Below are 27923 nucleotides of genomic sequence, written 5' to 3'. Positions count from 1 at the left end.
TCCATTTTGTGCAACACCCATTTCTGCACAATATTCTACAAATAGATGATCAATTGAAACTTCTGTGGGGACTGAACTTGAGAAAAGAACTACCACTTTACATCATGTTTTCTAGAAAAACTTATTTTGAATTTCACATAACACTCTTGCTAATGAACTTGTGGAACGGCACTCCTCAGCAAGTCAAGGGCCACACTTATCTAAATCCTGAGTATTGGCTACTGTGGGGAAAATCAAGAGAGAGCCAGACCTAAAAAAGAGAAGTGTTTGGAGATCCTGGTTCCATTCCCCTTTGTTCACAGTGCCTGCCCTGCCTTCCTGGTGCGCTCTGAGCAATAATCGGGTTACGCAGGCGAGGAATAGTCCCTTAGGCGAGGAGAACCGGGAGCTTCGGGCGTCTTTGGCTGGCTCTGGCCTGCTGTCTGAGCTCCTTGGCAGTTCACCACCCTTGCCAAGTAGCTTCCATCTTATGTTGCTGCTCGAGTTAAACTTGACCATGCATGCATTTGCTCTAGAATATGCCAGTCTGTGTGCTCCCCGTCGGGAATATAAGGGGACCACGTCCGAGGGCGGAGAGGAGTCCAGACACCCAAGGCAGACTCTCCCTCTGAGGCAACAGCCCGCAACACTAAGGCGCACTTTCCAAACAAGAGGGATGTGCTCGGTTTTTAGTATTCATAACAGTTCTTACGTATGAAACAAATCATTTTACATGTTTTTGTGATAAGCATTATTAGGAAAGATAATACTAGAGCTGCTAGAAGCATAAATCTACTAGAACTGTTAGATTATACATCAAAATTATTAGACAGGTAAATGTGAAAAGAGGGGGGAAAAGTCAATCCCTGATGGACAGAAATGAAAGACTGCTCTTGAGTGAGGAAGTCAATATAAAACATTCATACTGGAACACACGTTGGACATTTAGTATTTATGTAATGGAAATAAAAATCAAACATGACTGACTGAATGATTACCTAGAGAATAATAGTTCATATTTTTCTAACATTTTAACTAACAAAACATTTTTGACACTTCTATGGTTTAAGCCTTTCTAATGTCTTGAACAAACTGTTGCAAAGAAGTTGTTTTACCTCTTTATGAAAAAGATTGTTTTAAATATAAAAGAATAAGTACTCTGTTAGATTTATCCTTTATTGTAGGACAGATAATAAAAGGATCATTTCAAGACTAAGTACATATTTATCACTTCATAATAAATTATGAACAAGATTTTGTAACAGCTTTTAAAAAAATAATTAAGTATTTCTGTTTGGACACAGAAATACTGGCGTGAACAAAGAGCATGGTAACTAAGGAGTTCCATCTATTTTAATATTAAGAAAATACAAATATCCTTTAATTCTAAATGTAGCAACATCTAAAAATCATAGAACCTTTTTAACCTTTCTAGCGCCCAAAAAAGTCAGGAAGTATAAGATCATAAAGGGTCATATTGCTATTTTGCTTTTATGCTGGTAATATTTTTAGCAATGATAAAGGGTGATCTTTAGTGCACCGTAGCTTGAAATGTTCAGATCAGCCCTTTAAAAACAAAAAGAGAAGGAAAACTACGAATCCTGTTTCTTTAAGCTACAGTTTCTCCAAGTTTAATTATAGTTTAAAATATGGCCAAGTTTTCTGTTTTCATTACCCCCCCCCCGATTCTTCAGTTAGCTTTATCTTCAGGGCACGCTTATCACGGCAGACAGAAAGTGCCAACAGGTTCATTTGCACGTGTCAGATCTCGCTGCTTTGCCATCTGTGTGGTTAAGGATCTGGGGACTGAACAGCACCTGTAGCTTAGGGCTCTGACGAAGTTCACTGCTGACACGCTCATGGAGACGATTATCCTGCAGTCATGACTTGTCTTGAAAAACAGACGCAATGTCTTGTGGCTTCTAAATCCCAGCACATGAGTTCTGTCTTTTAATAATTCTTCAGATACAGGTACACAGTTGTTTTTGCTTGCACTGCATACTTTATATTTTAATTTGTTATATAAAACATTTTAAATGTATAACAAATATTTATGTAATGTTTTATAATAAAATATTTTAGACTATGTATTTACCTGTAGCATATAGTATCACCAAGATGATAAATACTAGCATTGGAAAGAACTTTGGGCGTCATGCAAAACAAGCCTTTTTGTCACTAATGAGGAAACCAAGGTTCAGAAAGACACAGCATTTATACCTAGGATATTGTCATTTAAACAGCCAAATATCAAACTTATTATTTTTCCAACTACACAGCTTTTCAACTATTGTAATCATTAATTTCATTCTTGTTTTAATATTTAGTTGAAAACTGGTTTGTCTCTTGATTGTCCTACAAAGTTATGTTGTCAAGACTTAAAAAAAACTTGCCACATGTTAGCTGAAAGGCATAAATATCAAATTAAAACTATTTTACAAACTTAAATATATTTCTCTTCTATATTAAAGCTTCGATTGGGGGAGTTACAAAATTATTTTTTATTTTTACTTCTGTATGTACAGCATCTATTTGTGTTGTTTCTTCAGAATCTGATGATACTTTTATTAACATTTTTGTAGACATTTTTTCTGGTTCAATATAATGAAATTATAAATTTCATAAAAATGATCAAGTGTTTATCATTAAGTAAATGAATTATAAATTGAATGATGGGAAAGAATGTTTTCTTTAGGACACTGAAATTACCCGCTTTGAGCATTTATTTCATTCCATGCCTTTCTTTCCCCTGCATCGCCAGGCTAACTGCTGGTTTAGCCACTGGTCTAGCCAACAGTGAGTGGCTCACAGAAACGGGGTTTTAGCTGAACTTCCCCACCACAAAGTCAAGTTCTTACCAGCACCCTCGCCCACCACTGACCTATATTCAGCGCCAGCCTGACCCATTACAGGAACTAGTTCAGTGCAGTTACCCTGATAGAAACACTAGAATGAGGTGAATTAGTATAATTATGACATTAGTTATATTTATATGTACTAACTTCGAATGGAATAAACAGCATATTGTGTTTTTCGTACTTCCACTCATCATTTTCTCTCTTTTTCAGCTTTTTAATTAAATGAAGCCAAGTGGGATTTCCGTCACGTGACATTTGCCACGACAATGAAGTGTTCCCGACACACTACTTTGAATTCTGTTCATTTTCATGTTGATTGTGATATTCTGGCGTATTCTTGTATTTTTTAAATGTGAGATTTCCTAGTAAATTTAATTTATAGAAATGTGTGGTTAAAGTTAATATTAGCACTGGAAAGAACAAAGGAAAATGTGTTTTTCAAGCATATCATATTCAGTGTGTGCCACAGGACTGAAATAAATGACAATGTACCAACTCACGCTTTAGAACTGTTCACTTATTAGTAAAGGAAGACTACGAAAGTTGTGTTTATCAATTCCTAGGGCTGTACAGAGATAGGGTATATGCATGAAAATATGTCATGTTCTAAAAATCCTATTTATTGCCGTTTCAGTGTAAAGGTCGTGTATGGGTACAGAGAGTGTTTTGTTCTAATTAGTCATAACTAGAGAAAGGTGTGGTGTGGAAGACAGGGAGCTGGATGAATAGCTCCCCAAAGGCATCAGGCAATGGAAGCAGCACCCAGAATGAGGAATTAATTCCCCTCCAACTTCAGAAGTGTCCTCAGGAATCCAGACTTAGAACCACAAAACTAACCCTCAAGGCCCCCCCCCAGTGCTGGAGGGAAGAAGCCTGCCATGAAAACCCCATTCCCTGAACTGTCCGAATAGGAGTGAGTGACTCGGGGAAGCTGTTTGAAAACCAGATACAGGAGACCAACCATTATTACGTTTGCACGTCCTGTTTCTGTTTATACAGCACCTTCGCATATGTTAGGGTATGTTTTTTCTTCACAGCAATTCTGTAAATTAGACAGGAAATGCAAATTTTATCTGACTTATGGAAGTACAAGCTAAAAGCCAAAAAGAATTTTTAAAAGAGCTGGTAGCTAGGCTTTTAAACTCTCAAACCTGAATGTTTATTTCTGCGGTGCTACCCAAGGAAGGATTTGAAGCAGTGCAGTCAACTTTGTTTTTCCTCGTTAGGCTTGTTATCTGATTTTCATTAAGGTCCAAATAACAGACCGTGAACACCTCTGTTAGCTACATTCTCAAACAGGAACAGGTGTACATCCACTGAGTTTACTTATTTTGTACTTTTGAAACTCAACAAAGAATGGAAAATATAGAAGCCTATGGGGGCATAGGAACTGCAACCCAGGGGCAGTATGTGTGCTGGCAGATGAACCTATCTTTTCAAAACATGATATTCAATAGTGAAAGTTACCTAATTCAGAAGTACGTTTAACTTACCTATCTCCAAATCTATTATTAAAAATCATATTAATTTCCCTAGTTCTTGGTCAAAGATTGATGAATTTAGCATTGGAACGGCGTTTATGGAAGTGCAGTTAGTGATCATCGTTGGCTTAATGCCTGTTGCTACATAGCAGTTGACTGTGAATCTTAATTCACTGAGTATTTTCCCGTAGGAACTTGGGTCCTAAATTTCACTCGGAACAGACGTAACATTTGGAGTTCGAGACTAAATTTTACAAATAATAAACATTTCTTTATTATAATTACTTGTGTATGTCTTCTTAAAGCTTGAAATTCTTATCTTCCAATTAGTATGCAATTGACTAAATGATACCAGTGCACATTTACTCTCTATAAAGCTTAATGTGACCAGATAACAAGAACTGTCCTGTATTAGTAAAAGTTTTCTAGCCTAAATGATATCATTTCCTCTAAACATTAAATATCTGCCACTATAAAAACATTTTTTTTCAGAACTCTATAGTTTAAAAAGCTATTGCTTCTCTATAAGCAATAGTTACGTTACGGAAGTGATTCTAGAGGGAAATAAACTGCCCCCAGATTAGTCGTTCTTGATAAATTCTACAGACAAAACTTCAAAAATAAATATTGGCTCAAATGTAGTTGCTTTCAGAATGTAATATGCAAACTCACATCCATGATGTATGACATCTTTATCTTTGCCAAACAATTTAAATTGAAAACTTAACTTGTGTGTGGTATGTTGTACCCTCCAAAGTCACTTTTCAACCAGATTCACTGTGTTCAAGACACCCTTAAAAACATTGTATGTTTAACAATCCCCAGTTCTGTTAAAAAAAAAATTACTTTCCTACTAAGTTGGAGAAAAATCCTAATATAAAATTCCATTAAAAGGAATTTCATTTTATAATAGCACCTGATCAATAACATGTTGCATTTTGCTCAGCACACTTCCTTGCATTAGGTATTCACATGAGTAAGCCCAATAGTGGTGTGTGTTTACCGTAATTTTCTTTTGCACATAAAGTAATATCCCTTGTCAGCAAGCACAGTGATTTGAGATTAGATTTTGTAACCGTAGAGACTGACAAGTATTTCCTTCCTTGCCATTATGAGACCCATCCTAAGGGTACATGAAGGGAGTGGTTATCCTAAATAAGGCATGACATGTTGTCTTGAGATCAATGACATTAAACATTGTGTTTTAGGAAGGACTGGTGATAGGGGCAAGCACATTAGCTAGAGCATCTAGGGATGAACATTTGAATGAACTCTTTGAGACTTAATGTTCCTCAGAGTCCACAGAGCTCATTAAGTGTAAAATACGAAACAAGATGTTTTTCATCTGCCAGCAAGAAGCTATCCCAGGTCAGACCAATAATATAGCTAATAGTATTTTTTTCTAACAGTAGGAAAAGGGTCAGCATAGTACCTCATCACACTCAAAGGATACTAGTATGTGCGTATTACCCTCTTATTTAATTCATGAGCATCTAACGTGAATTTTGCATACTCCTTTTATTAATTTTAAAGGTCCAAAATATATACAAATGTTTATATCATGTAACTAGAGAGTCCTAAGTATTTATTTAGTTAATAAGCATCACACCTTCAGACTACAGTAGGAAAAGTCACGCCGATTCCTATTATTTAGTGAGGAGTAGTAATTTAATCAAGAGAAAATTATCAAAGAGCCTATGAATAGCTTCTGTTACACACACACACCACCAAATTTCCAATGAATAGTTTCTGTTACACACACACCACCAAATTTCCAAATTTGCAAAGGAAAACCAGCCACTAAATAGTATATTTATCACACAAAAAAGTGAAAAGACATTGGAACATTGGGAATAGTAGTTTACGTAAGGTGTTGTTATTGACCTTTAGATGCCAAACACATAACTATCATCTTTTTATATACATACATTTTTTTTTATTGATTTCAGAGAGAGGGAGAGAGAGAAACATCAATGACGAGAGAGTCATTGATCGGCTGCCTCCTGCACCCCCCCTGCTGGGGATCGAGCCTGAAACCCAAGCATGTGCCCTGAGCGGGAATCGAACCAAGATCTGGATCATAGGTCGATGCCTAACCACTGAGCCACGCCGGCCGGGCACTGTCATTAAAAAGCATGTTGTAATATTTAAACAAAATGTTTCATTCTCTAAGCCAATTTCTTTTATCCTTACTCTCAACAGCAAGAAAGAAAACTATTTCTTTTTAATTATTAAATTCCCCCGAGTCTTTTCTTATCCACACGTTATGTACAATCTTAGTTTTCCTTAATAAAGTTTGCTTTTCAACTTTTTAAACATAATTCGTTTGAATGCTCCTGCTCCTTTTGTCTAATATCCCTCTATGCACCTGATATGAATTCAAGTGTTTAGTGAGCACCCACTTTGCTCTGAAATTCATCATCTCTCTAGGTCCAGGAGTTTATCTCAGGTGTTCGGTGGGGACCTTTCTGGAAAGTTTAATGGAATAGAAGTACCTTTGGCTTCTATGTTTCCAGCCGTCTCGGACTTCTGCCACTCTTCCTCCAACACCACCGGGCGTAAGCAACTCCGAACCTGGAATCTCAGCAACCCCTAGGAAGATTGTGAAACAGAGAGATCAGGGATTTAAAGAATGGAAGTAGCGATGCACATTCTTGGACAGGGACTCCATTATTTCAGTGACATGTTGGTGGATCTTCTGGAATTTGAGTGATCAAAGTCCTTATGGGGTGCTTGAGATTGTTCTATAACACTAGCAACTCTTCACGTACTCAAGGAATTTGTCCAAAGATCCACACAAATGTCCCAGATTTTAATTGATAAACCATTGATTTATTATTGAATTGTGATGCTATATAGTTAAGTCCTCACTTAATATCATCCACAGGTTCTTGAAAACTCCGACTTAAGCAAAATAATGTATAATGACACTGATTTTACCACAGGCTGATTGTTATAAGCAAGAGTCAAGTTCCTATGGCATATTTCTGGTCACAGAAACATCACCAACCTTCTAATAAAGACCCAAAATGCTTCTAATATTAAACATTGAAATAAATGTGAGCTATAAATACATTTAAGAAAGATTTATAAAAACAAGAATTATTTTCTAATCTGCTATTCCAGTTCAGGGCCTGGGGTGGCCAGAGCCTATCCCAACAGCTCAGGGCACAATACGGACAGGGCCCTGCACAGGACTCCCATCGCGGGGCACACTCGCACTCACATCCACTCTCACTGCGACAATGGCGCACGCAGTGCATCCCACGTGCACATCTTGGGGATGTGGACACTGGAGGACCCAGAGAAAACATGTACCCACGCAGACACGGGGAGAACATCCAAACTCCACACAGACGGTGGTATTCAAGTTGCTTTTTCTTATGATTCAAAATAAGTTTCCAAGAAATTTTAACGCATTATTAAATAGGTTGAGAAGACAATATAATGGTCTAGCTCTATGTTGGACTTCTGAATTTATTTTGGAAAAATTATAGTTATATTTTAAAACTTCTCACTGGTATTTTCACAGCACATTTATCTAGTACTTTTCAAGCTATTCTCACAGTATTTATAGCATCTCATTTAAAGCCTGAATTTAAAAATATCTATCTTCTTACTACGCCTGAAATGTTTCTTCATGCGTATGCTTTTGAGCCAGGTCTTAGCAAGGTCCCAGCAGGCTCTACGAATGTGAACTTCCTTTGCAAACAAAACTCACTCAGAACTTATGACACTACCCAAATGAAGTGGTAAGTTACCTAATGTTACCCACCCCAAAGTGTTTATAAAATGAAATATGTATTTTAAAGGCTATAATATGACCCTGTACAGACCCTTATAGGAGTCTTTGAGATGAAAGATAAAAGAGTGAAACTCTTTAAGAGAGAAGAGGTACTTGAAAAAAAAGTAAGGAAACTGGTGATTCTTGTCTCATCACAAATATTCATAAAAGCAACCATTTCTTCCCTTTTGTTAACCCAGGACTAATCAGGAAGGTAGAATAGAAAGAGAAAAAAATGCATGACACATTTCTAATACGCAGGCACACACACAAAGACACTCGGAACATTCCAGAAGCTAGTTGGAGGTGAGACGAGGGCAGGACAAAACAGTACAGGATTAAGAGAGGGCAGAAGGAGACTCATGAAACTTAACGGCTCTTAGTCAATATTATTTGCTTAATTCCCATTTATTTCGTGTTCTCCGGATATTTCTGATAGATAACTATAAATGTATTTCTTCTACGACTTAATTTATAATTTTTTCTGTGGTGAAAATTAGGCCATCAAGTATATCTTTTTCAGAAAACTATATTACCTTAGAAATTAAATATTGTCTTAGTACAGATAGTATTATATTCTGAGATTATTTTCAACCTGGTTTCAAAAGCAAGTAAGGTAAAGCCAGTTGTTTTTACTGTCGGCATCAATATGCTAATTAAAGAATAATGAAAGTATCAGCGCTGGCTCATAATGGACTGAAACCAATCTTCGACAATAATATTATGCAAGAAACATGAGAGGCGGCAAACAAGGTGGATTTGGTCTGTGTGAAATCCTGCCAACAGGCAATATATTGACCACTGATATTTCCTGAGTGCTCGGGTCAAATTCCTGTAAAATCTGTCAAGAAAGTGCATTATTTGAAAGGATTTTATATTGCCAATAAAATCCTTTCTTAGAATAAGGAGTCTGATAGTAGTTAGTGCGTATTTTCTCACTGTAACCACCCACTTCTTTCTCTCGTGAATGTATTTCCAGAAGATTAGAGTTTGATGCTCTCACCTCTTAAGAGCTGTTTTTGTTTTGGGTCTTAATACACAGCAGAAAATGAACCTGTCGCTAGACCGCTCATTCCCCTTTATCCTACACTGAGAGTGTCTTTGAAAATAGAACCTACTTCCCAGGGTTCAGACCAACAGCGCAGTTCACATAAGCCCTTCGTGTCTGTCCAAGAATGAATGCTCCCTCGGCTGAACTTGACTCATAAGCGCCAGTATTTTTTAAGGAAAGTCACCATTTATCATCTGGAGAGATGAATAGCATTTAGTCACAACAGGTAAAATATTATTTCTCAGACATTCCTTTTATATATATATATAAAAAAACACAATTCAGGGGGGTATATAACTCAGGAGAATACTTTCCACCTGCCCTGTGCCGTCCGGCCTGAGCCCCTCTGCCCTATTACCCACCTTCATGGGGCGCCCAGGCCTCTAACAAACCATGGCTGTGCGGGCCCTCGAAAGCCACCCAAGAATATTTGGGAGAAAACTCTCATTTGAAAGAACTTGGTCTAAAGGAACAAAACTAAATCTAAGTAAACGAAACTAGACACCGGCTACACTGCGCCATAACTTTTCATTAACAACCAGGCATTCGCGTCGTCTTTGGGAGAGGCAGGTGCTTATCTAAGGGTTAAATTTTAAAGCTGGTTGGAAGAAAAGCAGGTCTTTATCCGGCTCCCCGTCTGCTGGAAACATCAATAAATAGTACTATCTGGCGAGAGGTTTGTTTTTCTCAGATGCCCGCTAAGTAATCAGCCTCTTATTCAGAGTGGGCCAGGAAGGCCGCAGGCCCTCGGGAAGCAGGCCCATGGGGTGATGTCATGTCCTCAGAGGCGTCAGCATCCTTGTCATTGCAGAGCAAATAGGTGAGCTGAAAGCCACTCTCCTGGTGACCCCGAGGTGCCTGAAAGAACCTACCGTGTTTCCACAATTCTCAGCCCTTTTGGGATACAAGATGAGTCTCATTGGCAGGTGTTAGATTATTAGGAAAATGAAGCAGATGGAGCTGGCAAACCTGCCTCCCCTTCCCTCGGCTGCCAGGAATTCCTACCCTCAGGCTCAGCCTCCCATATGCTTGTTTAATAAGGCTCCTGCCATTTCACGGCGACCGGGCTGGTGTCGCCATCCAAGCCCGCCCGGAGCAACGGACAGAGAGCATCGGCCGGGCTCTCAGAGTGAAAGGCAAAAGCCCCCTCGTATTTTCTGTGTCACTCATACCTGCCACGACCGATTCCACTGAGGCACCGTATGTCACCGGCTCAGAGGAAGAGAGGGGAGCATCTCAGGGGTGTTTGCAGTGCTCAGCACGCTGTAAAAATGGATCTGATGCCCTATGTCATCACACAAGCAGGGACAGCCAAGCCTCAAGTCACTGCACAATGAACTACCGGAAAATAGCATTTTAAAAATTGTGCATCCTGTTGTCTAACCCAGTCTGCTCTGATGACATTATGCTTGCCTTTCAATCGCAGGCTCGTCTGATTTATGGCGCAGCCTTAAGAGACAGCTCACAAGCGCATTGACAGAGGATCTCATACAGATGCCTAATGAAGGCCATTAACATAATGAGGCCATGCAATTTTATGAATTAAAAGCATTCTGAAAATTTAAGTCCTACCAAAAGAAAATGAAGATCACCTGTGTATGTGTCAATTATATATTATATGTGCAGATATACAATTAAAATGCAATCAATTCTAAATCTGTGATGATGGGGGAAAATTTATTTATTCAACAAAGGTACACTGAACTTTTACCGTGAGCCTAATGGAACGATATACATTGGGGCTGCAATAAAGAACAAGGCAAAGACAGTCCCTGCTATTAATGAGCTTGCAAATGACAAGGGGAAAATGCAGATGGCAATGGGAAAGAAAATTGCTGGCCTGTGTGAGTACATGGGAAAGACACCCACTCTCCAGGGGGCAGAGGTACTAGTTAGTGAAGCACCTGTGATGCCTGAAGGACTGTAGGAGTTTCCCAGGCAAAGCACACAGAGGAGAGAACTCCTGGCAGAAACCCAAACCTCAGGGTGACCAAGGCCTCTTTGAGGATGTGAGATTAGTTCAACATAGCTGAGGTGTCATGCGTGAGAAGATGAGGGGCCAGAGACGTGACTGGAGACATCTGTGGGGTCCAACCACAAAGGAGCCTGAAGGCCTTCTTAGGCCCTGGTCCCAAGTCCATCGGGAAGTACCTGGAGTGGTTCACGTACATGAAACAGCACCTCGACTACCACGTGGAGAATGGGTTGGACTGGGGCAGGTGTGGAGGAAGTTGCAATACTCAAGGCAAAAAAATGATGATGGGAAACGGAAGTGAGGATGGGAAGAATAGAGATTTTATCTTAGGAAAAAATCCGCCTTTTCTCCGGAAATATTTTATGAGATTCACCAGCAGAATGACCTGCACCAAATCTGTCTGCCCTTTCTCTGACCATTTGCGAGTACAGATGTTAATGTAATAACGACCACATGCAAACTCTTCTAGTCCCTGGCACCTGGTTACACCCAGGCATGTACACACTCACATGGGCACCTCCACCCCTATTGTTTGCCTTTGAATATGTGATTATATGTAATGGGAAATAGTGGGAATCCTATCTATCTACAAAAATAGTAACAGAACATACTTTTGTTTTTACATTAATGTATACACACATTATGTATACACACAGATCCACCCACCTGAATGCCTGGCATGGATATAATTGTAAACCTGGACGAGAGATCACCTAGTCTGGTCTCTGTTTGGATGACAGGGCTGGGAAACCCACTAGTTGGAGAAATGCTCTCCCACTGTTGGCCAGCTCTTAAAAATTTTTTCCCTTTACCCTTAGGCCTAATTTTCTCCCAAGAAGTTTCACATTACTCCTAATGCTGAAATATAAAACCATCCGCTTTCTCCCTATATTACACACAGGAAAGGAAGCAAAACTGAAGCTAAGAAATCAAGAAAACTCATTTAAGCTCTGCCACTTACATTTTTAAAAATTTACTAATTTGAAACTTTGATAAAACCAGGCACCTTCTGTTAGCTATGTTTTGTGTGTCTTTTTTAACATCTTCGTGATAAGATATGTACATGCTGCCCCACCACCCTAGTTTATAAACAGAATTAAGCAACAAATCTAGTTCTGTGACATCATCTACGTGGCCAGCCTTCACTAACTTGTCATTTTTTCCAGTGTGAAAATTCACCTATGGGGAAAAAATTAAATACTGAACTGTGTCTCCAAGACTTTCCTGTCTTGAAGGCTATAGATGTTTTCTATTTTTGTCATCAATACTGTTTGGATGAGAAGAGTGTTTTGGTTTATGGAGTGATGTCTGCTTTCAAGTCCAGATTTATGATTTAGAAAACAGGTGATCCTGCTTTTAGCCAGCCTCTAGCACACACACATGCGTGCATACACACTTTTAAAGGGAGTGCCCATTTATCCAATAGATATTGAATACCTAATATACACTAAGCAATGTTTTAAATATTAGCAATGAATTAGGTATAAAATGTGTTTGCTCACACATTTCCACATGAAAAATAGGTAACATCCAAACAACTAAATAAACGAGAAAAAGACATGATGGTGCATGCTAATGCAGAGAATTAAAATGGACTGGTGTCACAGAGAGACTTTTCTGAGTAGATACCATTGACGTTGAGATACAAGCAATGGCTAGGTTATTTCATATGTGCACCTACAGCTGAATTTACCCTGCAGAAAAACGCCAAGGCCATGCTGAGGAGTCTCGTTTGAGGTTCATGGTCATGGACCCCTAGAAGCCCCTTGACACTGTAGGCAACTATATTCCATTTTCCTAGTCCACCTCATACCTATTTCTTTGAACCTCCAAAACTTTCTTTTCTCACTTTCTACTGAGGCCCCTGCTTCCTATTTCACTGAGAAATAAAAGCAATCAGAAGCAATGTTCCCTAGGCCCCCGCTGCCACAACTTTCTCCCGTTGCTGGGGGTGAACCTTCTGGGCTCCTCCATAGGGCTCTCCTTCCTTTCGGCATCAGACCTTTGTCCCTCAGCTTATCCTAAGATGTGGCTCCCACTCCACTCCTGTCTGCCCATATCTTCCATAATTCCTCTCTCCCTGATCAATCCAATTAGCATTTCAACCTCTCTGAGCATGGAAACTGCTCCCTGTCACACACAGTAACACAGTCCTTACAGCAATGACAAAGCTCACTGAGATCCGGCCTTTGTAGTGTTATGACTTCTCCCCCATCCATCCCTCTCTCGCTCTGCTCAGGCCACACAGGCCTCTTTGCTGTTCCTTGAACATGGCATGGCACCCTTCCACCCCAGGGCCTTTGCACTTCTGATTTTTCTGCCTTGACCTATCTGCCTCCAGATCTCTGTGGACCCAGCCTGAGAGTAAATTTTCTGAGAGTAAATTTTTTCTACAAGGACATAGCCAGTATAAAAGCTCTTATATTTTCCAATAAACTTCATTCTAAAGAAATGACCATTGGGTCTTTCATCTTTCCCTCCAACTAGAAAACCAGACTACACTTCTATAATATAAAATGGATGATTTCTCCTAAATAGAGGGATAGGTCTAACATTTAAGTTGAATTCACTGGAATTGATCACCAAGAACTGAAGCATTTGAGATTTTGCCCTACTTGCCAGCTAACAAGATAGCCTGCTCCAGTTTCATGGATGTAGGCAGAAGACATCAGATTCCTCATCATAGACAAAGGGCCGTGTATTACTCACAGCAACAGCAGTAGCCAGAATAACTGCATTTTCCCGTGGCTTTCCTGAGCTCCAAGTCTGAGAGAGCAACAAGGAGAGGGCCAGGGGATGCCTGTGCATGCAGGGAGCTGAATTACAGGAGAGGAACCCTAGGCTTCGGCATCTGATTTTTAAATAATGGGCAGTAGCATGTTTGCCTTTTGCTCCAAAGGGAATTACCTTTGTTATACTGAACTATAAATATGCCTGCCCTTTGCTCCAGTGAGACCAACTACCTTGACATTCTGTGGCTGTTTTTATACAGACATCCCATCCTTTAAAAGACAACCCAGAACACAGGGAAGTCGGTGCCTTACTCACCAGCTGTGCAGAAATGTGAGCGGCCCGTGAGGAGTCACCTCCCAACAATATCTGCCCTTGTTTCTATGCCATCCTGGGTTCTGATGAAGTTTCCAAGTGCTACTCGGACAGCCACTCTGCTGTCTGACAGAGGCTAGGGTACATTTTAAAATTTGTCTTATGTAGCACTTAATTGACAATCTTAGCAACAGAATTCCAAGTGGCAGTAGTGACCTCAACCGTGACCCGTGGAATCCAAGACACAACTGTCTGAACGAATCCCATGGGCCATCAGGGTTTACCTTGGAAGACCAGATGGCTTTCTCCCAAAGTTTTTGTACTGACCTTTTCACCTGACCCAAAGCATTAATCCAAGGACAACAGGATGTATCAGCATTGGCACAGACCCTGCCTTGGTCTGCAAGCTAAAGTACAGGGGAAGTCTGTCATTTACAGCCTTGGCCAGTGAGCTGAAACGGATGTGATGGTCTTCCAGAGCCAAGTTGGCATCACTCACCACATCAGCTAAAGTCAGGACAACTTCTGCCATTTCTAATTGGAGGATTCTCAATGTCCAGACAACTGCTTGTAGTTTGCATGTAAATGATGTATTTGTTACTCCTCCGGGAAGCTCCCTGTTGAACCAAGGACAGCCCCATTCTGGAGAGACCTGAGGTTGTCTGAGAGCTGGCACCTCCACCTCTAGGAGGAGTCACCATGGCTTCAGGAGGCAGGTGAGAAATGCTCGTCTTCACACAGGAAGCACAGAGCAGGGAGGACATGGTGCCTCTGGGAAAAACGTGGTGTTGACATTACTCCGAGCACCCCAAGCAGTACCCACACCAGTTTTGTGAAAAGGGTGCGCGGATCTCCAATGTAGCCTCCCAGCTGGCTGGTAAAAGCTGTTTCCAGTTCAGTTTGTGTAATGGAATCAATCCCTGGCCCCCTGTCCTTTTGTGGCCATAAATCAGGCTGCATTAGTTGCCTCTGCACCAGAAATACAGTCAGTCCTGTGCCCTGTACCCAGTCTATATTGGTAGATATGTCACCACTCCTGGCATCCTGATGGACCCAGGAAGCAAGGGTAACAATCCAGGGCTTAATTCCGGTTTGGTCTCCGAGAGCAGGCTCTTACTGTATATCTACATGAGTGACCCAGGCAATTTTATTAGCAGCTATGAATTCTTTCTCCAGTTCTTGACTTCAAAAAGGGCTATATTTAATCTGCCAGTAGATAGTTTTCCGAGTGGCATACCAAAAACAGCTATGCTTTGGGGAACAACGTAAGAATCAGTAAAAATATAACAAAGTTTCCCCACAGTTGTTGCGGCCAGAGCTTTAAGAATGGCCCTGAGTCATGTCCACTGGCTGGAGTGAACCACACTATTTTCTACAAGCTGCAGCTGAGATAAAATAGCCCCAGAAGCCTAGTTATGCTAGTGGGTTTTGGCTCAGCCAAAGCATCAGTGAGCCAGGCTGAGACATCGAGGGGACAAGACACCAGCAGCTATCAATCTATGGAACGGATTCAACTCCTCTGACGATGTCTGCCACAGCTCAGCTGAGACTATGGGGGGAACAACTGAATTCAATTGGCAATCATCTGCTGCAAACCTCTAACTCCTGTTGGCTGTTTCTGCTGACTCTGCAAGGCTGTTGTATTGAGCTACTGCATCTCTTACTACCTTAATCAAGCCTGCAATGTTCCTTTCTCTTCCTGAGAGGCCACACTATTTCTGCTGGACCAGCCAGGGATGCAAGGTGGGGTGGGAGCGATTTTCATGTCCCCCTAGCAGTTCTCGACATGTGGCCTCCCAATCAAAAGAGTTGCCCCTGGCACTATGTGACAGGGAAGGACAATTACCACACATCACTTTCCACTACACATTCAGGTGTAGAGCCATGGACAGGACACAGAACAGGCGCACATGGTCACATTGGTTCCCCTCCCCACTGCGAACTCTTTCCAGACCCAATTAGCCGAATCTGGGCACCTTTTCCTCTCAGGGTTCTGTGTAGGTTATCGCCTGAGGCCTCTATATCCAAAAAGCCATAAAAGTTTGAATGCCTCCGCTCTCCAAGTTCCCAAGCATACTAGGTGGGTGGATATAGTCTTTGATTCCCCCTTGGGGACAGGGAGACCTCAATTCCAGCTCTAACCATTTTTTCTACTTAAAGTAGCTGACGTCAGCACGGAGGAAGAGTGAAGGATAGGGGATGGAGGGAGAGGAAGGGGGAGAGACAGAGACGCACACACAGAGATACAGACAGGGACAGAGAGACAGAGACACAGAGACACAGAGAGATACAGAGAAATAGAAAGAGAGACAGGCCAGAAGCAGAGAGAGACAGAGACAGATAGATGCAGAAAGAGACAGACACACAGAGAGAGGAGAGAGATACACAGAGAAATAGACAGAGACACACAGAGAGAGACAGACTAGAGACAGCGACAGACAGAGACAGAGAGATGCAGAAAGAAAGAGAGACAGAGAGACACCGAGACAGAAGCTCTGTGCCATTAAACAGGCTTCACATTTACCTGCACTTTGGAGCAGTGTGGCAGCAATTCTGGTTCAGCAAAACGAAATGTCCGATGTTTTCTCGCCACCCAGCACTCTGTATTGGGTCACAGGACCCTCTCCCTTGCCCAGGGGACCCCTGGACTCAGCAGCACACGCACACTGCTCTCCCGCAGGGCCCCTCAGATTCGCACCCTCCGTCCGACTCGCGCTCGGCTCCACAGCGGCAGCGTTTTAGAGGCGCCCACTTTCATGCGGGACACCTGTGGCCCCGCCGCCCCGCTAACTCCCTCCCCCCTCTCGCCTCATTAGCGTCAGGGCAGGGAGCTCCCGGTGCTGGTGGGGCCGACCACAGGAATTTCTCTCCATTGCTTTGGGCCAGTGTCACGTTCTCCAGTGGGATCTCCTTTATCAACATTGTACACCCATCCCCAGCTGGAAGATCCAGAATGCTAGTCAGTGTCTCGTCTGTGGTTCCCCCAAGAGTCTTACTGTCTCAGAGGGATCTTCTGAGAGGCTAACACTTCCTTTTCACAGCCAGGATCCACCGAAAACCAAACCAACCAACCAACCAACCAACCAAAAGCAAACCCTAAGTCCTCGCACAACTGTCTCCAACTGGACCTACAGTTGCCTTGATAGGCTGCAGGGGGACTGAGCTGCAAGGGGGCCCAGCCGCTGGCATTCTTCCTTCACAAGCCCCAGCCCCTCCGTCCCGGGGAACCAGCCAGCATGCTGACAATGGGCTTGGTTTCTCCAAATAGTGGGCCCAAATTTCCCTCCTCCCACACTCATTGTGCGAGTACGCCTCTGTAACTTGTCTGCCAGGTGCAGGAACTTTCGCCTGCCCCCGATGAATCTCAGGCCTCGTTGTTACAATGCGGTGGACCTGAGCCGACCACCAGGTTCTCCAGGGAGTTCCTCTGCCTCCAGCAAAGTCAACAGCAACGACGCACCACTTCGGCAGCTGTTTTCGAACCTGCTGCCTGGTACTGTGTGCCTGCGACCACCTTCCCTTATTAATGGACAATGGTAAAGGGCCATGTATTATCCAGTTAATCATAGGACTCGGTCTACATGTTCACTACCGATCCCCCTGGACTTCCATCCAATCTGGTTGATCAGCCCATGAGGTATGTCTTGGTCAGCATCTCACCCTCATTGCCAGACTCAAAAATTGTGAAGGGTCTGAAATTGTACCCTACTTGCAAGCTAATAATTTAGCCAGCCATAGTTTCGTAGATGTTGGTAGATGACTTGAAAATCCAGGTGAGAGATGAAAGACAATGTGTTCCTTAAAGCAACAGCAGTGGTCAGTGTCTGCCTCTTTGCACCGGTTCCTGAGCTCTGTTTCTGGGAGAGCCGAAGCTGCAATTAAGTCTCAGTTCGGTGATGTGGGGCTTAGCATAAACAGCTATATTTGGAGCCTGTTGTGTGTTTTTAACAAGTTCTAGTTCTTCCAAAATACAAATGTTAATAGCAAGTTAGACGTAGGCCATGGCTAATTTTTAGGAGGATCTCACTCCAGTATTTCTCACTTCTAATACACAACTAGTTTGATTTCAATACAGCTGCGCAGTCGGGTTGTCCTGAGAGTAAAGACAGCGTTGTATTTTCATGTCGCGGAAAAGACAGTTTGTTTCTGCTCTACCAGGAAACACCTTCCCCCCGACGCTAAAATGTACTTGCACTCCCACATGAGGGTTGGGAGTCCTTTAAAAATTCCAGCGCTTGAGAGATGTCTAAGGCACGTCATTCACATGGTTGGGGTCTAACCAGGAGAGTCCCAGAAGGTAGGAAAACTCTCAGGTGAGAAACAAGAGCAGACAGGGGAAGTTAACAGCAATAAAGACATACTTGCCCAAAATCACAGATTTGAAATGCACAGTATGCAAGGCTTCATTTCTGTCTTTCCAGGTCATGGTCCCTGCGTGAGGGCAATAAAAACGGAAAGAAATGGAAGTGCTTGCGTTGAAGGGTATGGCGCAAAAAGGCCTGGTAGGTCTGGCTGGTAAGATACTAAGAGCATGGAGGGGACATGAGGCACGTTTTGTAAAAACCCTTAGCAGGCCGGTGTGCCCTCAAGTGCGGGTTGGCACGGCTGGGCTCTGACCTCATGCCCAGATGCATGACGTCCAGATGCAGAGACGTCCACAGCAAAGTTGCCTGAAAATGACGATGGGAGGAAACATAAATATACCCCCAGCTACTAATAAAATCATAACTACAGTTATTCCTGAGGGGCCACAGAACAGTCATAGGCTCTCAGATGGCTGTAGAAGAGGCATCTAGTGAGGAGAGCAAATCAGTCTCTCTGTCCGTTAAACCCTTCAGTGAGTCTGGTGCCTGTTGTGTTTCTAAACTTTTCAGGGATAAGTTTTTATTATGCTGTTAATGTTTTAAAGCCTGGTGGCATGGAGTTGTGGGGAGTGTGCGGGCCAGTTTTAAGAAGAATTCAATGGTCTATATGGTTATCAACAGCATGTTTACTGAAGAAATCATACATGTGATAAAACAGAGCCACAGATTTTACTGTAGGAATAATCGAACTCTGCTGTTATTTCTTGTTAAATTGTTTCTTAAAATATGCTTTTACTGATTTCAGAGAGAGGAAGGGAGAGGGAGAGAGAGATGGAAACCTCGATGAGAGAGAAGCATCGATCGGCTGCCTCCTGCACGCCCGTCCTGGGGATCGAGCCCGCAACCCGGGCCTGTGCCCTGAGCGGGAACCGAACCAGTGCCCTCCGGTCATGTGTATGGAGGGACCCTAACCAGCTGAGCCACAGCGGCCGGCCTCTCCTTAAGTCTTTTTAAGCAGCATTCATGAGGAGATAAAACAAATCGACCTGTCCATTTTGGCGTCTTGTAGTTTTTAGTGAGTGCGATGGCTCAGGGACTATACGTGGCGGGACACACTGGAGGCAGGCCCCTTGCCGCACACCCAGAGAGAGGCAGGGGTTCCACCAGGATGAGGGGCGGGAGCCGCGGGGGCCCTCTGTTCACGCTCCAGGTGGCCTGAGCGCTGTCCCCCGTCACTCGTGTTAGCCAGCTCGCCCCAGCGCAGCGGAACCACCTGGGAGGCGCGGTGTTCCCTCCTGTGACGGTGGCTGCAGCTGTCCCTGCTGAACAGACAGTTAATCACTTGTTCTTAACCAGGAGTGTCTCTCTACTGGTCCCACAGTCCGCACTGGGGTCCGGGTGCGAAACGGTAATCAGACAAAGGGCAGAGCTTAGGTGGCTCAAATGAAGCCTGTCGCCTCAAAAGAAAAGCAATTTGTGCAACCACGTGCCAGGATTTGGCTAAATGTTGCAGAAAATCGCTACTTACGGCCAGGCTCAGTGGTCACCCCGGCACTAACTTTTAAAGAATCAACAGTCGTAAGCACTGAGAGGCCAGTGCCTGCTGGAGGAAAAGTCTTCCCTTTCTCTTTCGGCAAATGTGTGATCCTTGCGAAGAACTTATCAAAATCTTGGCTGGGAGAAGACAGAAAAAAATTAAACAAAAAAGAACCGGGCGAGTGTCGATGATCGCTCCTTTCTTCTGAAAGTTTACCCTCCTTAGGTCATCATCGTGGCAGTGAGTGAGCGACGAGGGGCGAGTCATTTCCAAATTGTTCCAGAAGTGCTTCATTTCTGAAAATCGGATTTTTCCTTCAGGCACTGCGCTTTTGTGCTAGTTTTGATTCCTTTCCAGGAAAAAGAAGTAAAGCCGATTGAGAAATATTGCATTGAGACGCCTATATGTCTTAGTAAAGTTAGAAAATTATTATCTGAATTAGATACATAAAAGGCAGTTTAAAACACTATAAAACCCGTTACTGTTATTAGGTTGTAAAATAACTTCACGTGCCTCTATGTAACTATAAAAATCTGTAACTTTTTTCAATTTACATTATAATTTCTGAAATCAAATAAAACATTGACAATCAAAGATAAGAAAGGTCACGTTTAGCACTGTGAGCTGGAGAATTTAATATGACAATAAAATATATTTCCTTATACCAGGTTGAAATAAAATTTGACAGGGAATTTCAGTAGCATAGAAGGTTAAATAGATATGTTTAAGAAATGTTTACACTAGTATCCTTCTCAAGCCTCCTACAAAAACTAGATAATCAATATGTCATTAAAGTTCTAGCCCATATCATTTTATGGATGTTTTATTTTCTGACCTGTATTAAGAACGATTTGGCCACATAATAATTACCTACCATCTTTAGTACTTAGTTCCTTGACCTGGTAAAACATGTTCCCTCAGGAACTTAATAGCATTCAACAGACTTGCCACAGATTTTATTCCATTATCATTTTAATACTGAACTTTATTTCAAAATATTAAACATAAAACATCATAATTTTGAAAAAAATTTGTACCAAAAGCAGTAGGGGATAAAAATGGATATAATTGCTTAGATAGTTGAGCTTTTCTTGATATTCCTATAAATGAGATTTTTTGACACTGGACAGAGAAAATTTAAGGGGATAGAAATTTTCTTTCTATGCTTACCTTTTATTGGCCATTTCTGCCCATCAGCCTGAGTCAGTCCATTTTTCAGAATTACTTATTAGCTTATCACATTCAGACCTGGCATTATTCTTTCTTTAAGAACATGGGAAGCGGAAGAGTCCATGCAAAAGCCTTTTCTATCCCCTAAGAGCTAGAACGCCAGAGCTGGTGGGTGGAAATTTGCCTAGAGGCTTCTCTTTTTTAATAATTTCTAGGCTCGGGGATGTGGGCGTTAGCTTTGGCCTGCTACTGCCCTGGAAACTCTGCCTCGTTTCTGTTTTGCTTGTCACCTGGGTTGCTAGTGTGCAGTCGTTGAATCTGAAGCTCCTCAACCTGCAACCAGTTGTCTTTTTTTAAGGATGTTTTCACAGACCACAAACATATATATTTATACATGACTTAAGGCTCCTCACCATTTGGCTTTCTTAACACCTGGCAGTGTGGTACTTCATCCAGCCTTAGGGAAATCATTCAACCCCGTATCCATCCTATTTTTTTAGAACCTTGATTTTTTAAAACTCCAATAAGCATATGAATCATCTGGAGAATGCACCTGTTAAATCATCTAGTTAAAATGAACATTCTTATTAAATAGCACTGGGATAAAGGCTGAGATTCTGAATTTCTAACATGCTCCCAGGTAACGCCTGTGCTGTGGGTCTATGGGTCACAGTCTTAGTTGCCAGTAGAACACTGTTCTCAGTGTGTGATCCTTGGACCACCAGCAGCATCACCTGAGGACTCATTAGAGATGCAAATTGTCAGGTCACATCCCAGACCTACTGGGTCAGAAACTCTGGGAGTGGGACCCAGAAACCTGTGTTTTAATAGGTCCCCCAGGTGATCTGGTGCACACTGCGAGAGATGACATGAGCGGAGCCCTATTTTAGCAGGGGCAGGGTAGCCACTTCAGAGAAGCTGCCCTGAGCATCTCGTTTCATTTTCATCTTCTGAACTGGACCAGCCTGCCAGTGCTCCAAGAACTCAGTAGGAACAAGAATATTCTGTGTGTAAGCATGTTGAACTTTGCCAGGGGCCAAATCGCTAACCCATCAATGGAGGGCAAATCTAGCTGTTTGCCTGATGAACAAATCTCAAGTGAATCCATGACATGCGATTTAAGCTGACTTCATCCAGACCAATGAACTTGTCTTTAATAAAACTCATCTTCCTCTTCTTTTCTCATAAAAACTCTTAGCTTTTTTCGTAGAAAGGGGGAGAAACACTATTTGGGCTTCTGCCTGAATCTGTTCTCCCCAAATTGTGGTTTTTTGGTCCCAAATAAATGCTGTTGCCTCTCATTTCAGCTTTTTAACTTTAGGTTTACGTAGATAACTGACCTTCGAATTCGAATTGGAAAAGGGGGCAGGTGAGGAGGAGGAGGGGAGGAAGCGAACAGGTGGATGTCAATGGATTTTTTTAAGCATGTAGCTCTTTGGTGATGTAGTGAAGGTTAAAAAAACTATCTGGGGCAAATTCTGTTTTCAAATTTCATTGAGGACTGTCACATGTGTCTGAATAGCAATAGCCTGCGAAAGATGGTAAGCCAGTTTTCCAGTTACTGATTTTAACAAGATTAAAAATATAAAGAAATGTTAAAAAAAGAAAAAAGAAAACCAACAACAGTAATAGGTATTTGAAGAACAAGGGTTTTATGTTCTCTTTGATGATGACCCATTAAAATATTCTGCCCATGGTTTCTCATTGACTTAAATTGCATTCCTTTTACTCTCCAAAGAAACAACACAGGATGCAAGGCTCCTTTTATTGGCTTTGTTGTCAAGGTCTTGGGGACATCCAACGCAGATGAGAAGTTTTAATTGTATTGTCAGCAGGCATTAAAGTGCATTTTAAGTTGAAACGTATTTGCTGCCATGAATGTAAAGCTTATAAACAAATAAGTACTTGATGTGAAATCATTTGAGTTCCTTCAGCTAGAAGATTGTAGACTAAAAGTTTCAAAAGAATCACAAACAGTGAATATTTAGAGGGTGCTGTGGAAAGTAACGACATTCAGGAGACTTTTTTGTACGTTTTAACTATTTCTATAGTAATCAAAATCTGAAGGAAATGATAGTCTACACATTGATACAACTACTAATGGCATAATTTTGAAAATTTGTTTTCCATTCTAATATACCCACTTTCTTGTTTTTGTCTCAGAGATAACAGTAGGAGGATCTGTGGCTGCTGTGAAACTGTGGCCGTGGTTGAACATGGTTGCAACCAGTTGAGTCACAGGCTTCATGGGACTTCATCTTCTTATGGAGAAAACACATGTATTAATGTCCATCTGCACAACAGCAGCAGCCATTGATCCCAAGAAGAGCAGTTTGTAGGGCACAGGAAAATAGGGGGTCTTCAAATCCCTCCCAACAGTAGAAGCATAGACAGATAAATATTGCTAGTAGGATGCACGTGGTGATATTTTAAACATGTTTTAGCGTATTCCATTGATTCCAATATCCCATGGAATGTAAGATGCGTTGTGACTTTGTACAATGCTAAGAAAGAAAAAAAGAAATGCTGTCATTAATTCAGGACACGATGCTTTCATATCACTGAGAATTTACATTTTATACTTGTTGGAAGAGTTCACTTAGATTTTGACCTTGTACAGTCAACCCAAAGAAAATGTAATGAAACTAGATTGGTTAAAATGTTCCTGATAGTTCTTCCAATTTGGGTTCTGACTCATCGGAAATAGCTTCCATCTCAAGGTGGCTGAGTCCTCTGTGCCATTAAGAATACTGGTGATGTAGCATTTCTTAAAAACAAAACAAAACCTAATACTTCTGTCTCTGCGGTTTTCTTCTGAGCCTCTGATGCCATCCTGCAAATTCTGACACTGGTTCTTTCTCGAGCTTACAAAAAGGTATCATGAGCTAGCAACCACCTTACAACTGCTCTCTTGCTGACAGGAATTGGCAAATGCATAAGCTTTAAGGCACATTTTAATTTTTTACATTAAAAATGATGTAAAATATTAAAATGTAAATGATTAAAATGTAAAACTGATGTTTCTTAGAATCTATGAAATACGATATGTGGAAAAATGGAATAATTTTAACTGGACAAGTTTATATTGAGTACCTACTATCTATACCTTCCTGGGATAGATCAAGACAGAGCTTACCTTTTCGTCATTCAATATTCTTCTTCAACATTAATGCTATGAAAGAATCATGTCGATGCAGTGTAATGAAGTGGGGAAGAGCACAATCTCTCCTAAGCCAGACTACTTGCTTTAACTTCTGGCTCTGCAAGCACTTGCTTTGTGACTTTGAGCAAGTTACTTAACCCCTCTGTGTCTCAGTTGCTCATAATAACAGTATTTACCTCATTGGGTTGCTATGAGGACTAAAGGAGATAATATGCATAAAGGACTTAGTGCCTGGACACAGAAAGCTTTTGTATTATTTTAGTCCTATATTAGAAAACAATGCATAAATTATCTGGAAATTTGGGACTTTATTTAAAGAATTGACTCATCATTGTCATAGCATCAGCAGGTATCTCCCGCCAGAATTAAGAGATTAAAAATTGAGGTTAACTTTGGCCTGACTTAGAGTTATGTTTAGTCTTCCTGAGTGTGTGTGGTATCCCTACAAAAGTTCCACAATAAAAACATCTTTCTTCTAGAAGGATGCAAACCCAAGCCCACCAAAATTAATTACTATTTTTGTGTTACTTGACCCTCTACAGGAACAAATTCACATTTGAATATGAGTAGCAAGTTAGAGAACTGAGAATGATGCAGTTCTTCAGTCTACTAAGGTGTAAATATAGATGCCTCATTTTTAACCACTTCCATGTGATGCATTACTTATAAATATGCTTTTGATTCAAAAGTGTTCAGGGGATTTGGATGCCAACGAACTTGGATAGAATTTGTTCATGTTCACAAATATCTACTTGCCCAGAAGTTGAATAAAAAAAAAAAAATTCATGTTAACACATAAACACCCATATAATATAAATACCTTTTGTTTGTTCATTTCAATTATCTAAAGACTTGTCTTATGCAAAGTTCTTCCCTTGAGCAAACCAAAGATTTCAGATGACCTCTGGAGTCACAGGTTCACCAACGTGAAATACTAAGAATGGGAAATCTTGTCAAATAAGTAAATGCACAAAAATATCCATGAATACCTAGAGATGTGCTGAAAACCCAGTGGCTCAGGATCCAAGTATATATTGAGTGCCTACTATATATTTAACAATAACGGTAAAGTTAGGTCTGTGCTAAGTATTACTGAGTATGAGACAAATAATGACATGCTGGTTACCCACAAATTGTTCATCGTTTAGTTGATAAGAAAATACTTCATAAAACATATAAGATATATACAAACACACAAATTAAATGTTATAATAATTAAATAACTATTGCTATAGAAAATGAGATAGTAATGTGGTAAGTAAAAAGGTATTAATTGAATAATAAACTGTCAGTAAATGTTTCACACATTCAAATCTCAGGAGGAACTTGATTGTGAACCTTCAAGGAAGGTATCATGCAGGAAGCAGATTTGAACTGTGGATAGAACATTAGTAAATAGAGAAATAGTAGGGAATTCTCATAGGGGAAGAGCAGGAGCAAATTCATGGATGTAATCATGGCGGGTTCTTGGGGGTGGGTTAGGGAGAGATGGTAAAGAGGCCAGCATCCTGAATCACATGTAGTTTCTGGGGGAAATGAGAAGAAATAATACTTAGTGTTAAAGACTGAGTCAGATTCGAGAGACCCTTAACAGAGGTTGATGTGCTTTCACTGAATGTGGTAGACTATTAGGAGCTATTATTAATTTTGAATGGGGCAGTAATATGAAAAAGTTGTATTTGAGCTCAAACCAACAGCAACATATAGGAGAAATCCAAGCAGAGAAAGGAGAGGCACAGGAAGAACAATTAGAACTGGGAGCAGACGTATTTGTCAGCAACCTCCACAGCATGGCCTGTACTTATTCCCGGGCAATCGCCAGGCAGTCTGCCTTTCTGAGGTCAGCAAATCCCACTCCCCTTGGCATTCTGCCTCTCTTCCTTGTCTTTAAGCAATGAGTTCAAATCTCTTGATTCAGGTACATCTCAGCCCCTTATTAAAGAACTTACAGACAGCATCACTAAATGTTTTCTAAAGGTGAGTGCTACAAATAACAGAATAGCAAGCTTGGCATTGTTTCCAGGGAACATTCCAGAATAAATTGTCTTATAGAGCATTTAATGTGGAAAAAGTGCTCTTTGGGTGCCAACATGGGCCCATAAACAGCAAGTTATGGGACAAACTTCATTTTATCTTCTGGCAACGTTGTCAGTAGAAGGGGGAAGAGGTACTAGATATACTGAATCCACACTTACTTTACCCCGTGTATCTGAGAAGCTTTCAACATAAAGGGCAGTTGGGATGAGTGACTGCGTTTCCCCCAGTTAGCAATATCTTTGGACAAATATAACCTGGGGGGGAGGTTTCTAGATGCTTCTATAAGATTCAGCCTTTTGCTGTGCCCTAGAGCATGGGTCAGATTCCTGAGCTTATCTCAACAGATTTAGATAATGGAGAGACCTGAAGATGAGTTTAAACGCATTCTCTGACCCAGGCCACCCATGACACAAGTGCAGGCTGGGAATACTTGAGAGATGAGAATTGAATGGAAAAGATAGTAGTGCCTACCTTTTAACTATTCTCCAGAGAACAAGTATCCAATTGATGGCATCTGACCCACTAATCATCATCACAATGAAAATTCAGGTAGCAAATAAAGAAGGGAGATATTATGGGACGAGACAGATCTTGAAGCTTCCTGGCATTGTAGCTACCAGCGATGAGCGCTCCAAGGACTGACTCTTGTGTCCCAAGGGTTTGTGGAGGTCGCTGGCACTACCTACCCAGAGACTGCCTCCTCACGGTGGTTCCCCCAGTTCATTCAGAGCATCTCCTTAGGTCAAGGCCGTTGTCCACGTTTAACCTCTAGTGCCTGTGACGTAACATGCTTATTCCCACACTTGCAATTTCGAGCTTTCCCAGTAACTAAAAGCCGTCACAGAGTAGCTGCGTGTTTCGACCCTCAGCATGTAATTCGGCGCCATTCCAATGATATCTCAGTAACTTACGATCATAGTTTAGGCTGGGTTTTGTGCTTACAGCAGAAGATTTACAGTGCTAGCGTCAGCCCTCTGATGTTACATATGAAAGGCAAAAAGTAAATTTTATTTCTATTTTTGCTGCTCTAAAATGTTCCTCTCTTTTATTTTGTTGAAGAATAAAATCTAGGATGTGAGAGCCAGAAGCTGAAATTACCGATTAGTAATGTGGAACTTGCCATTACCAAGAATCATTAGGTCCAGCTGTAATTCAAATGGAATCCCGTCATTACCTCAAAGGAACCCTCGGTCACTTCGGGCTACTGCTGTTCATGAGGTACCTACGCAGTTTCTCTCTTCTGAAAACTCAGTCAGATGTTTTCCCCTCCATTATTTGGAAGCATGAGGTAGTGGGATAAGCACAATTATGAAAACATTTATCAGGATTTTGGTGGTTCCTGGTATTGGGTGGCTGTCCCACCACTCTCTCCACCAGGTTAACACTTTGGTTTCTGCCCAACCACAGAACAAAGAAATCCAGTCTTGAAATGTACATGCTCAAAGGGTAACAATATGATATGCTCAGCAAATGTGTAAAATGAGCTGAGTGATAATACAAACAAATATATACTCATTTTAACAAGATCACAAAAACTGT

General features: G+C 41.4%; 1 protein-coding gene across 2 annotated transcripts in view; it reads left to right on the top strand.

Annotated features, from left to right (window-relative positions):
- Nucleotides 1-3336, top strand: part of TUSC3 (tumor suppressor candidate 3) — an 89747-nt gene extending 86411 nt beyond the window's left edge. For both annotated transcript variants that reach the window (XM_081130318.1, XM_081130319.1), the window contains one exon: nt 3048-3336. In XM_081130318.1, the coding sequence (XP_080986444.1) occupies nt 3048-3063 (16 nt within the window). In that variant the 3' untranslated portion in view covers nt 3064-3336. The remainder of the gene's footprint in view (nt 1-3047) is intronic.
- Nucleotides 3337-27923: the final 24587 nt, after the last annotated feature.

Source organism: Miniopterus schreibersii (assembly GCF_964146895.1).
Source record: "Miniopterus schreibersii genome assembly, chromosome: 2".
Taxonomy (NCBI): Eukaryota; Metazoa; Chordata; class Mammalia; order Chiroptera; family Miniopteridae; genus Miniopterus; species Miniopterus schreibersii.
Note: the sequence above shows the minus strand (reverse complement) of the source record. Positions and strands in the feature narration are given on the sequence as shown.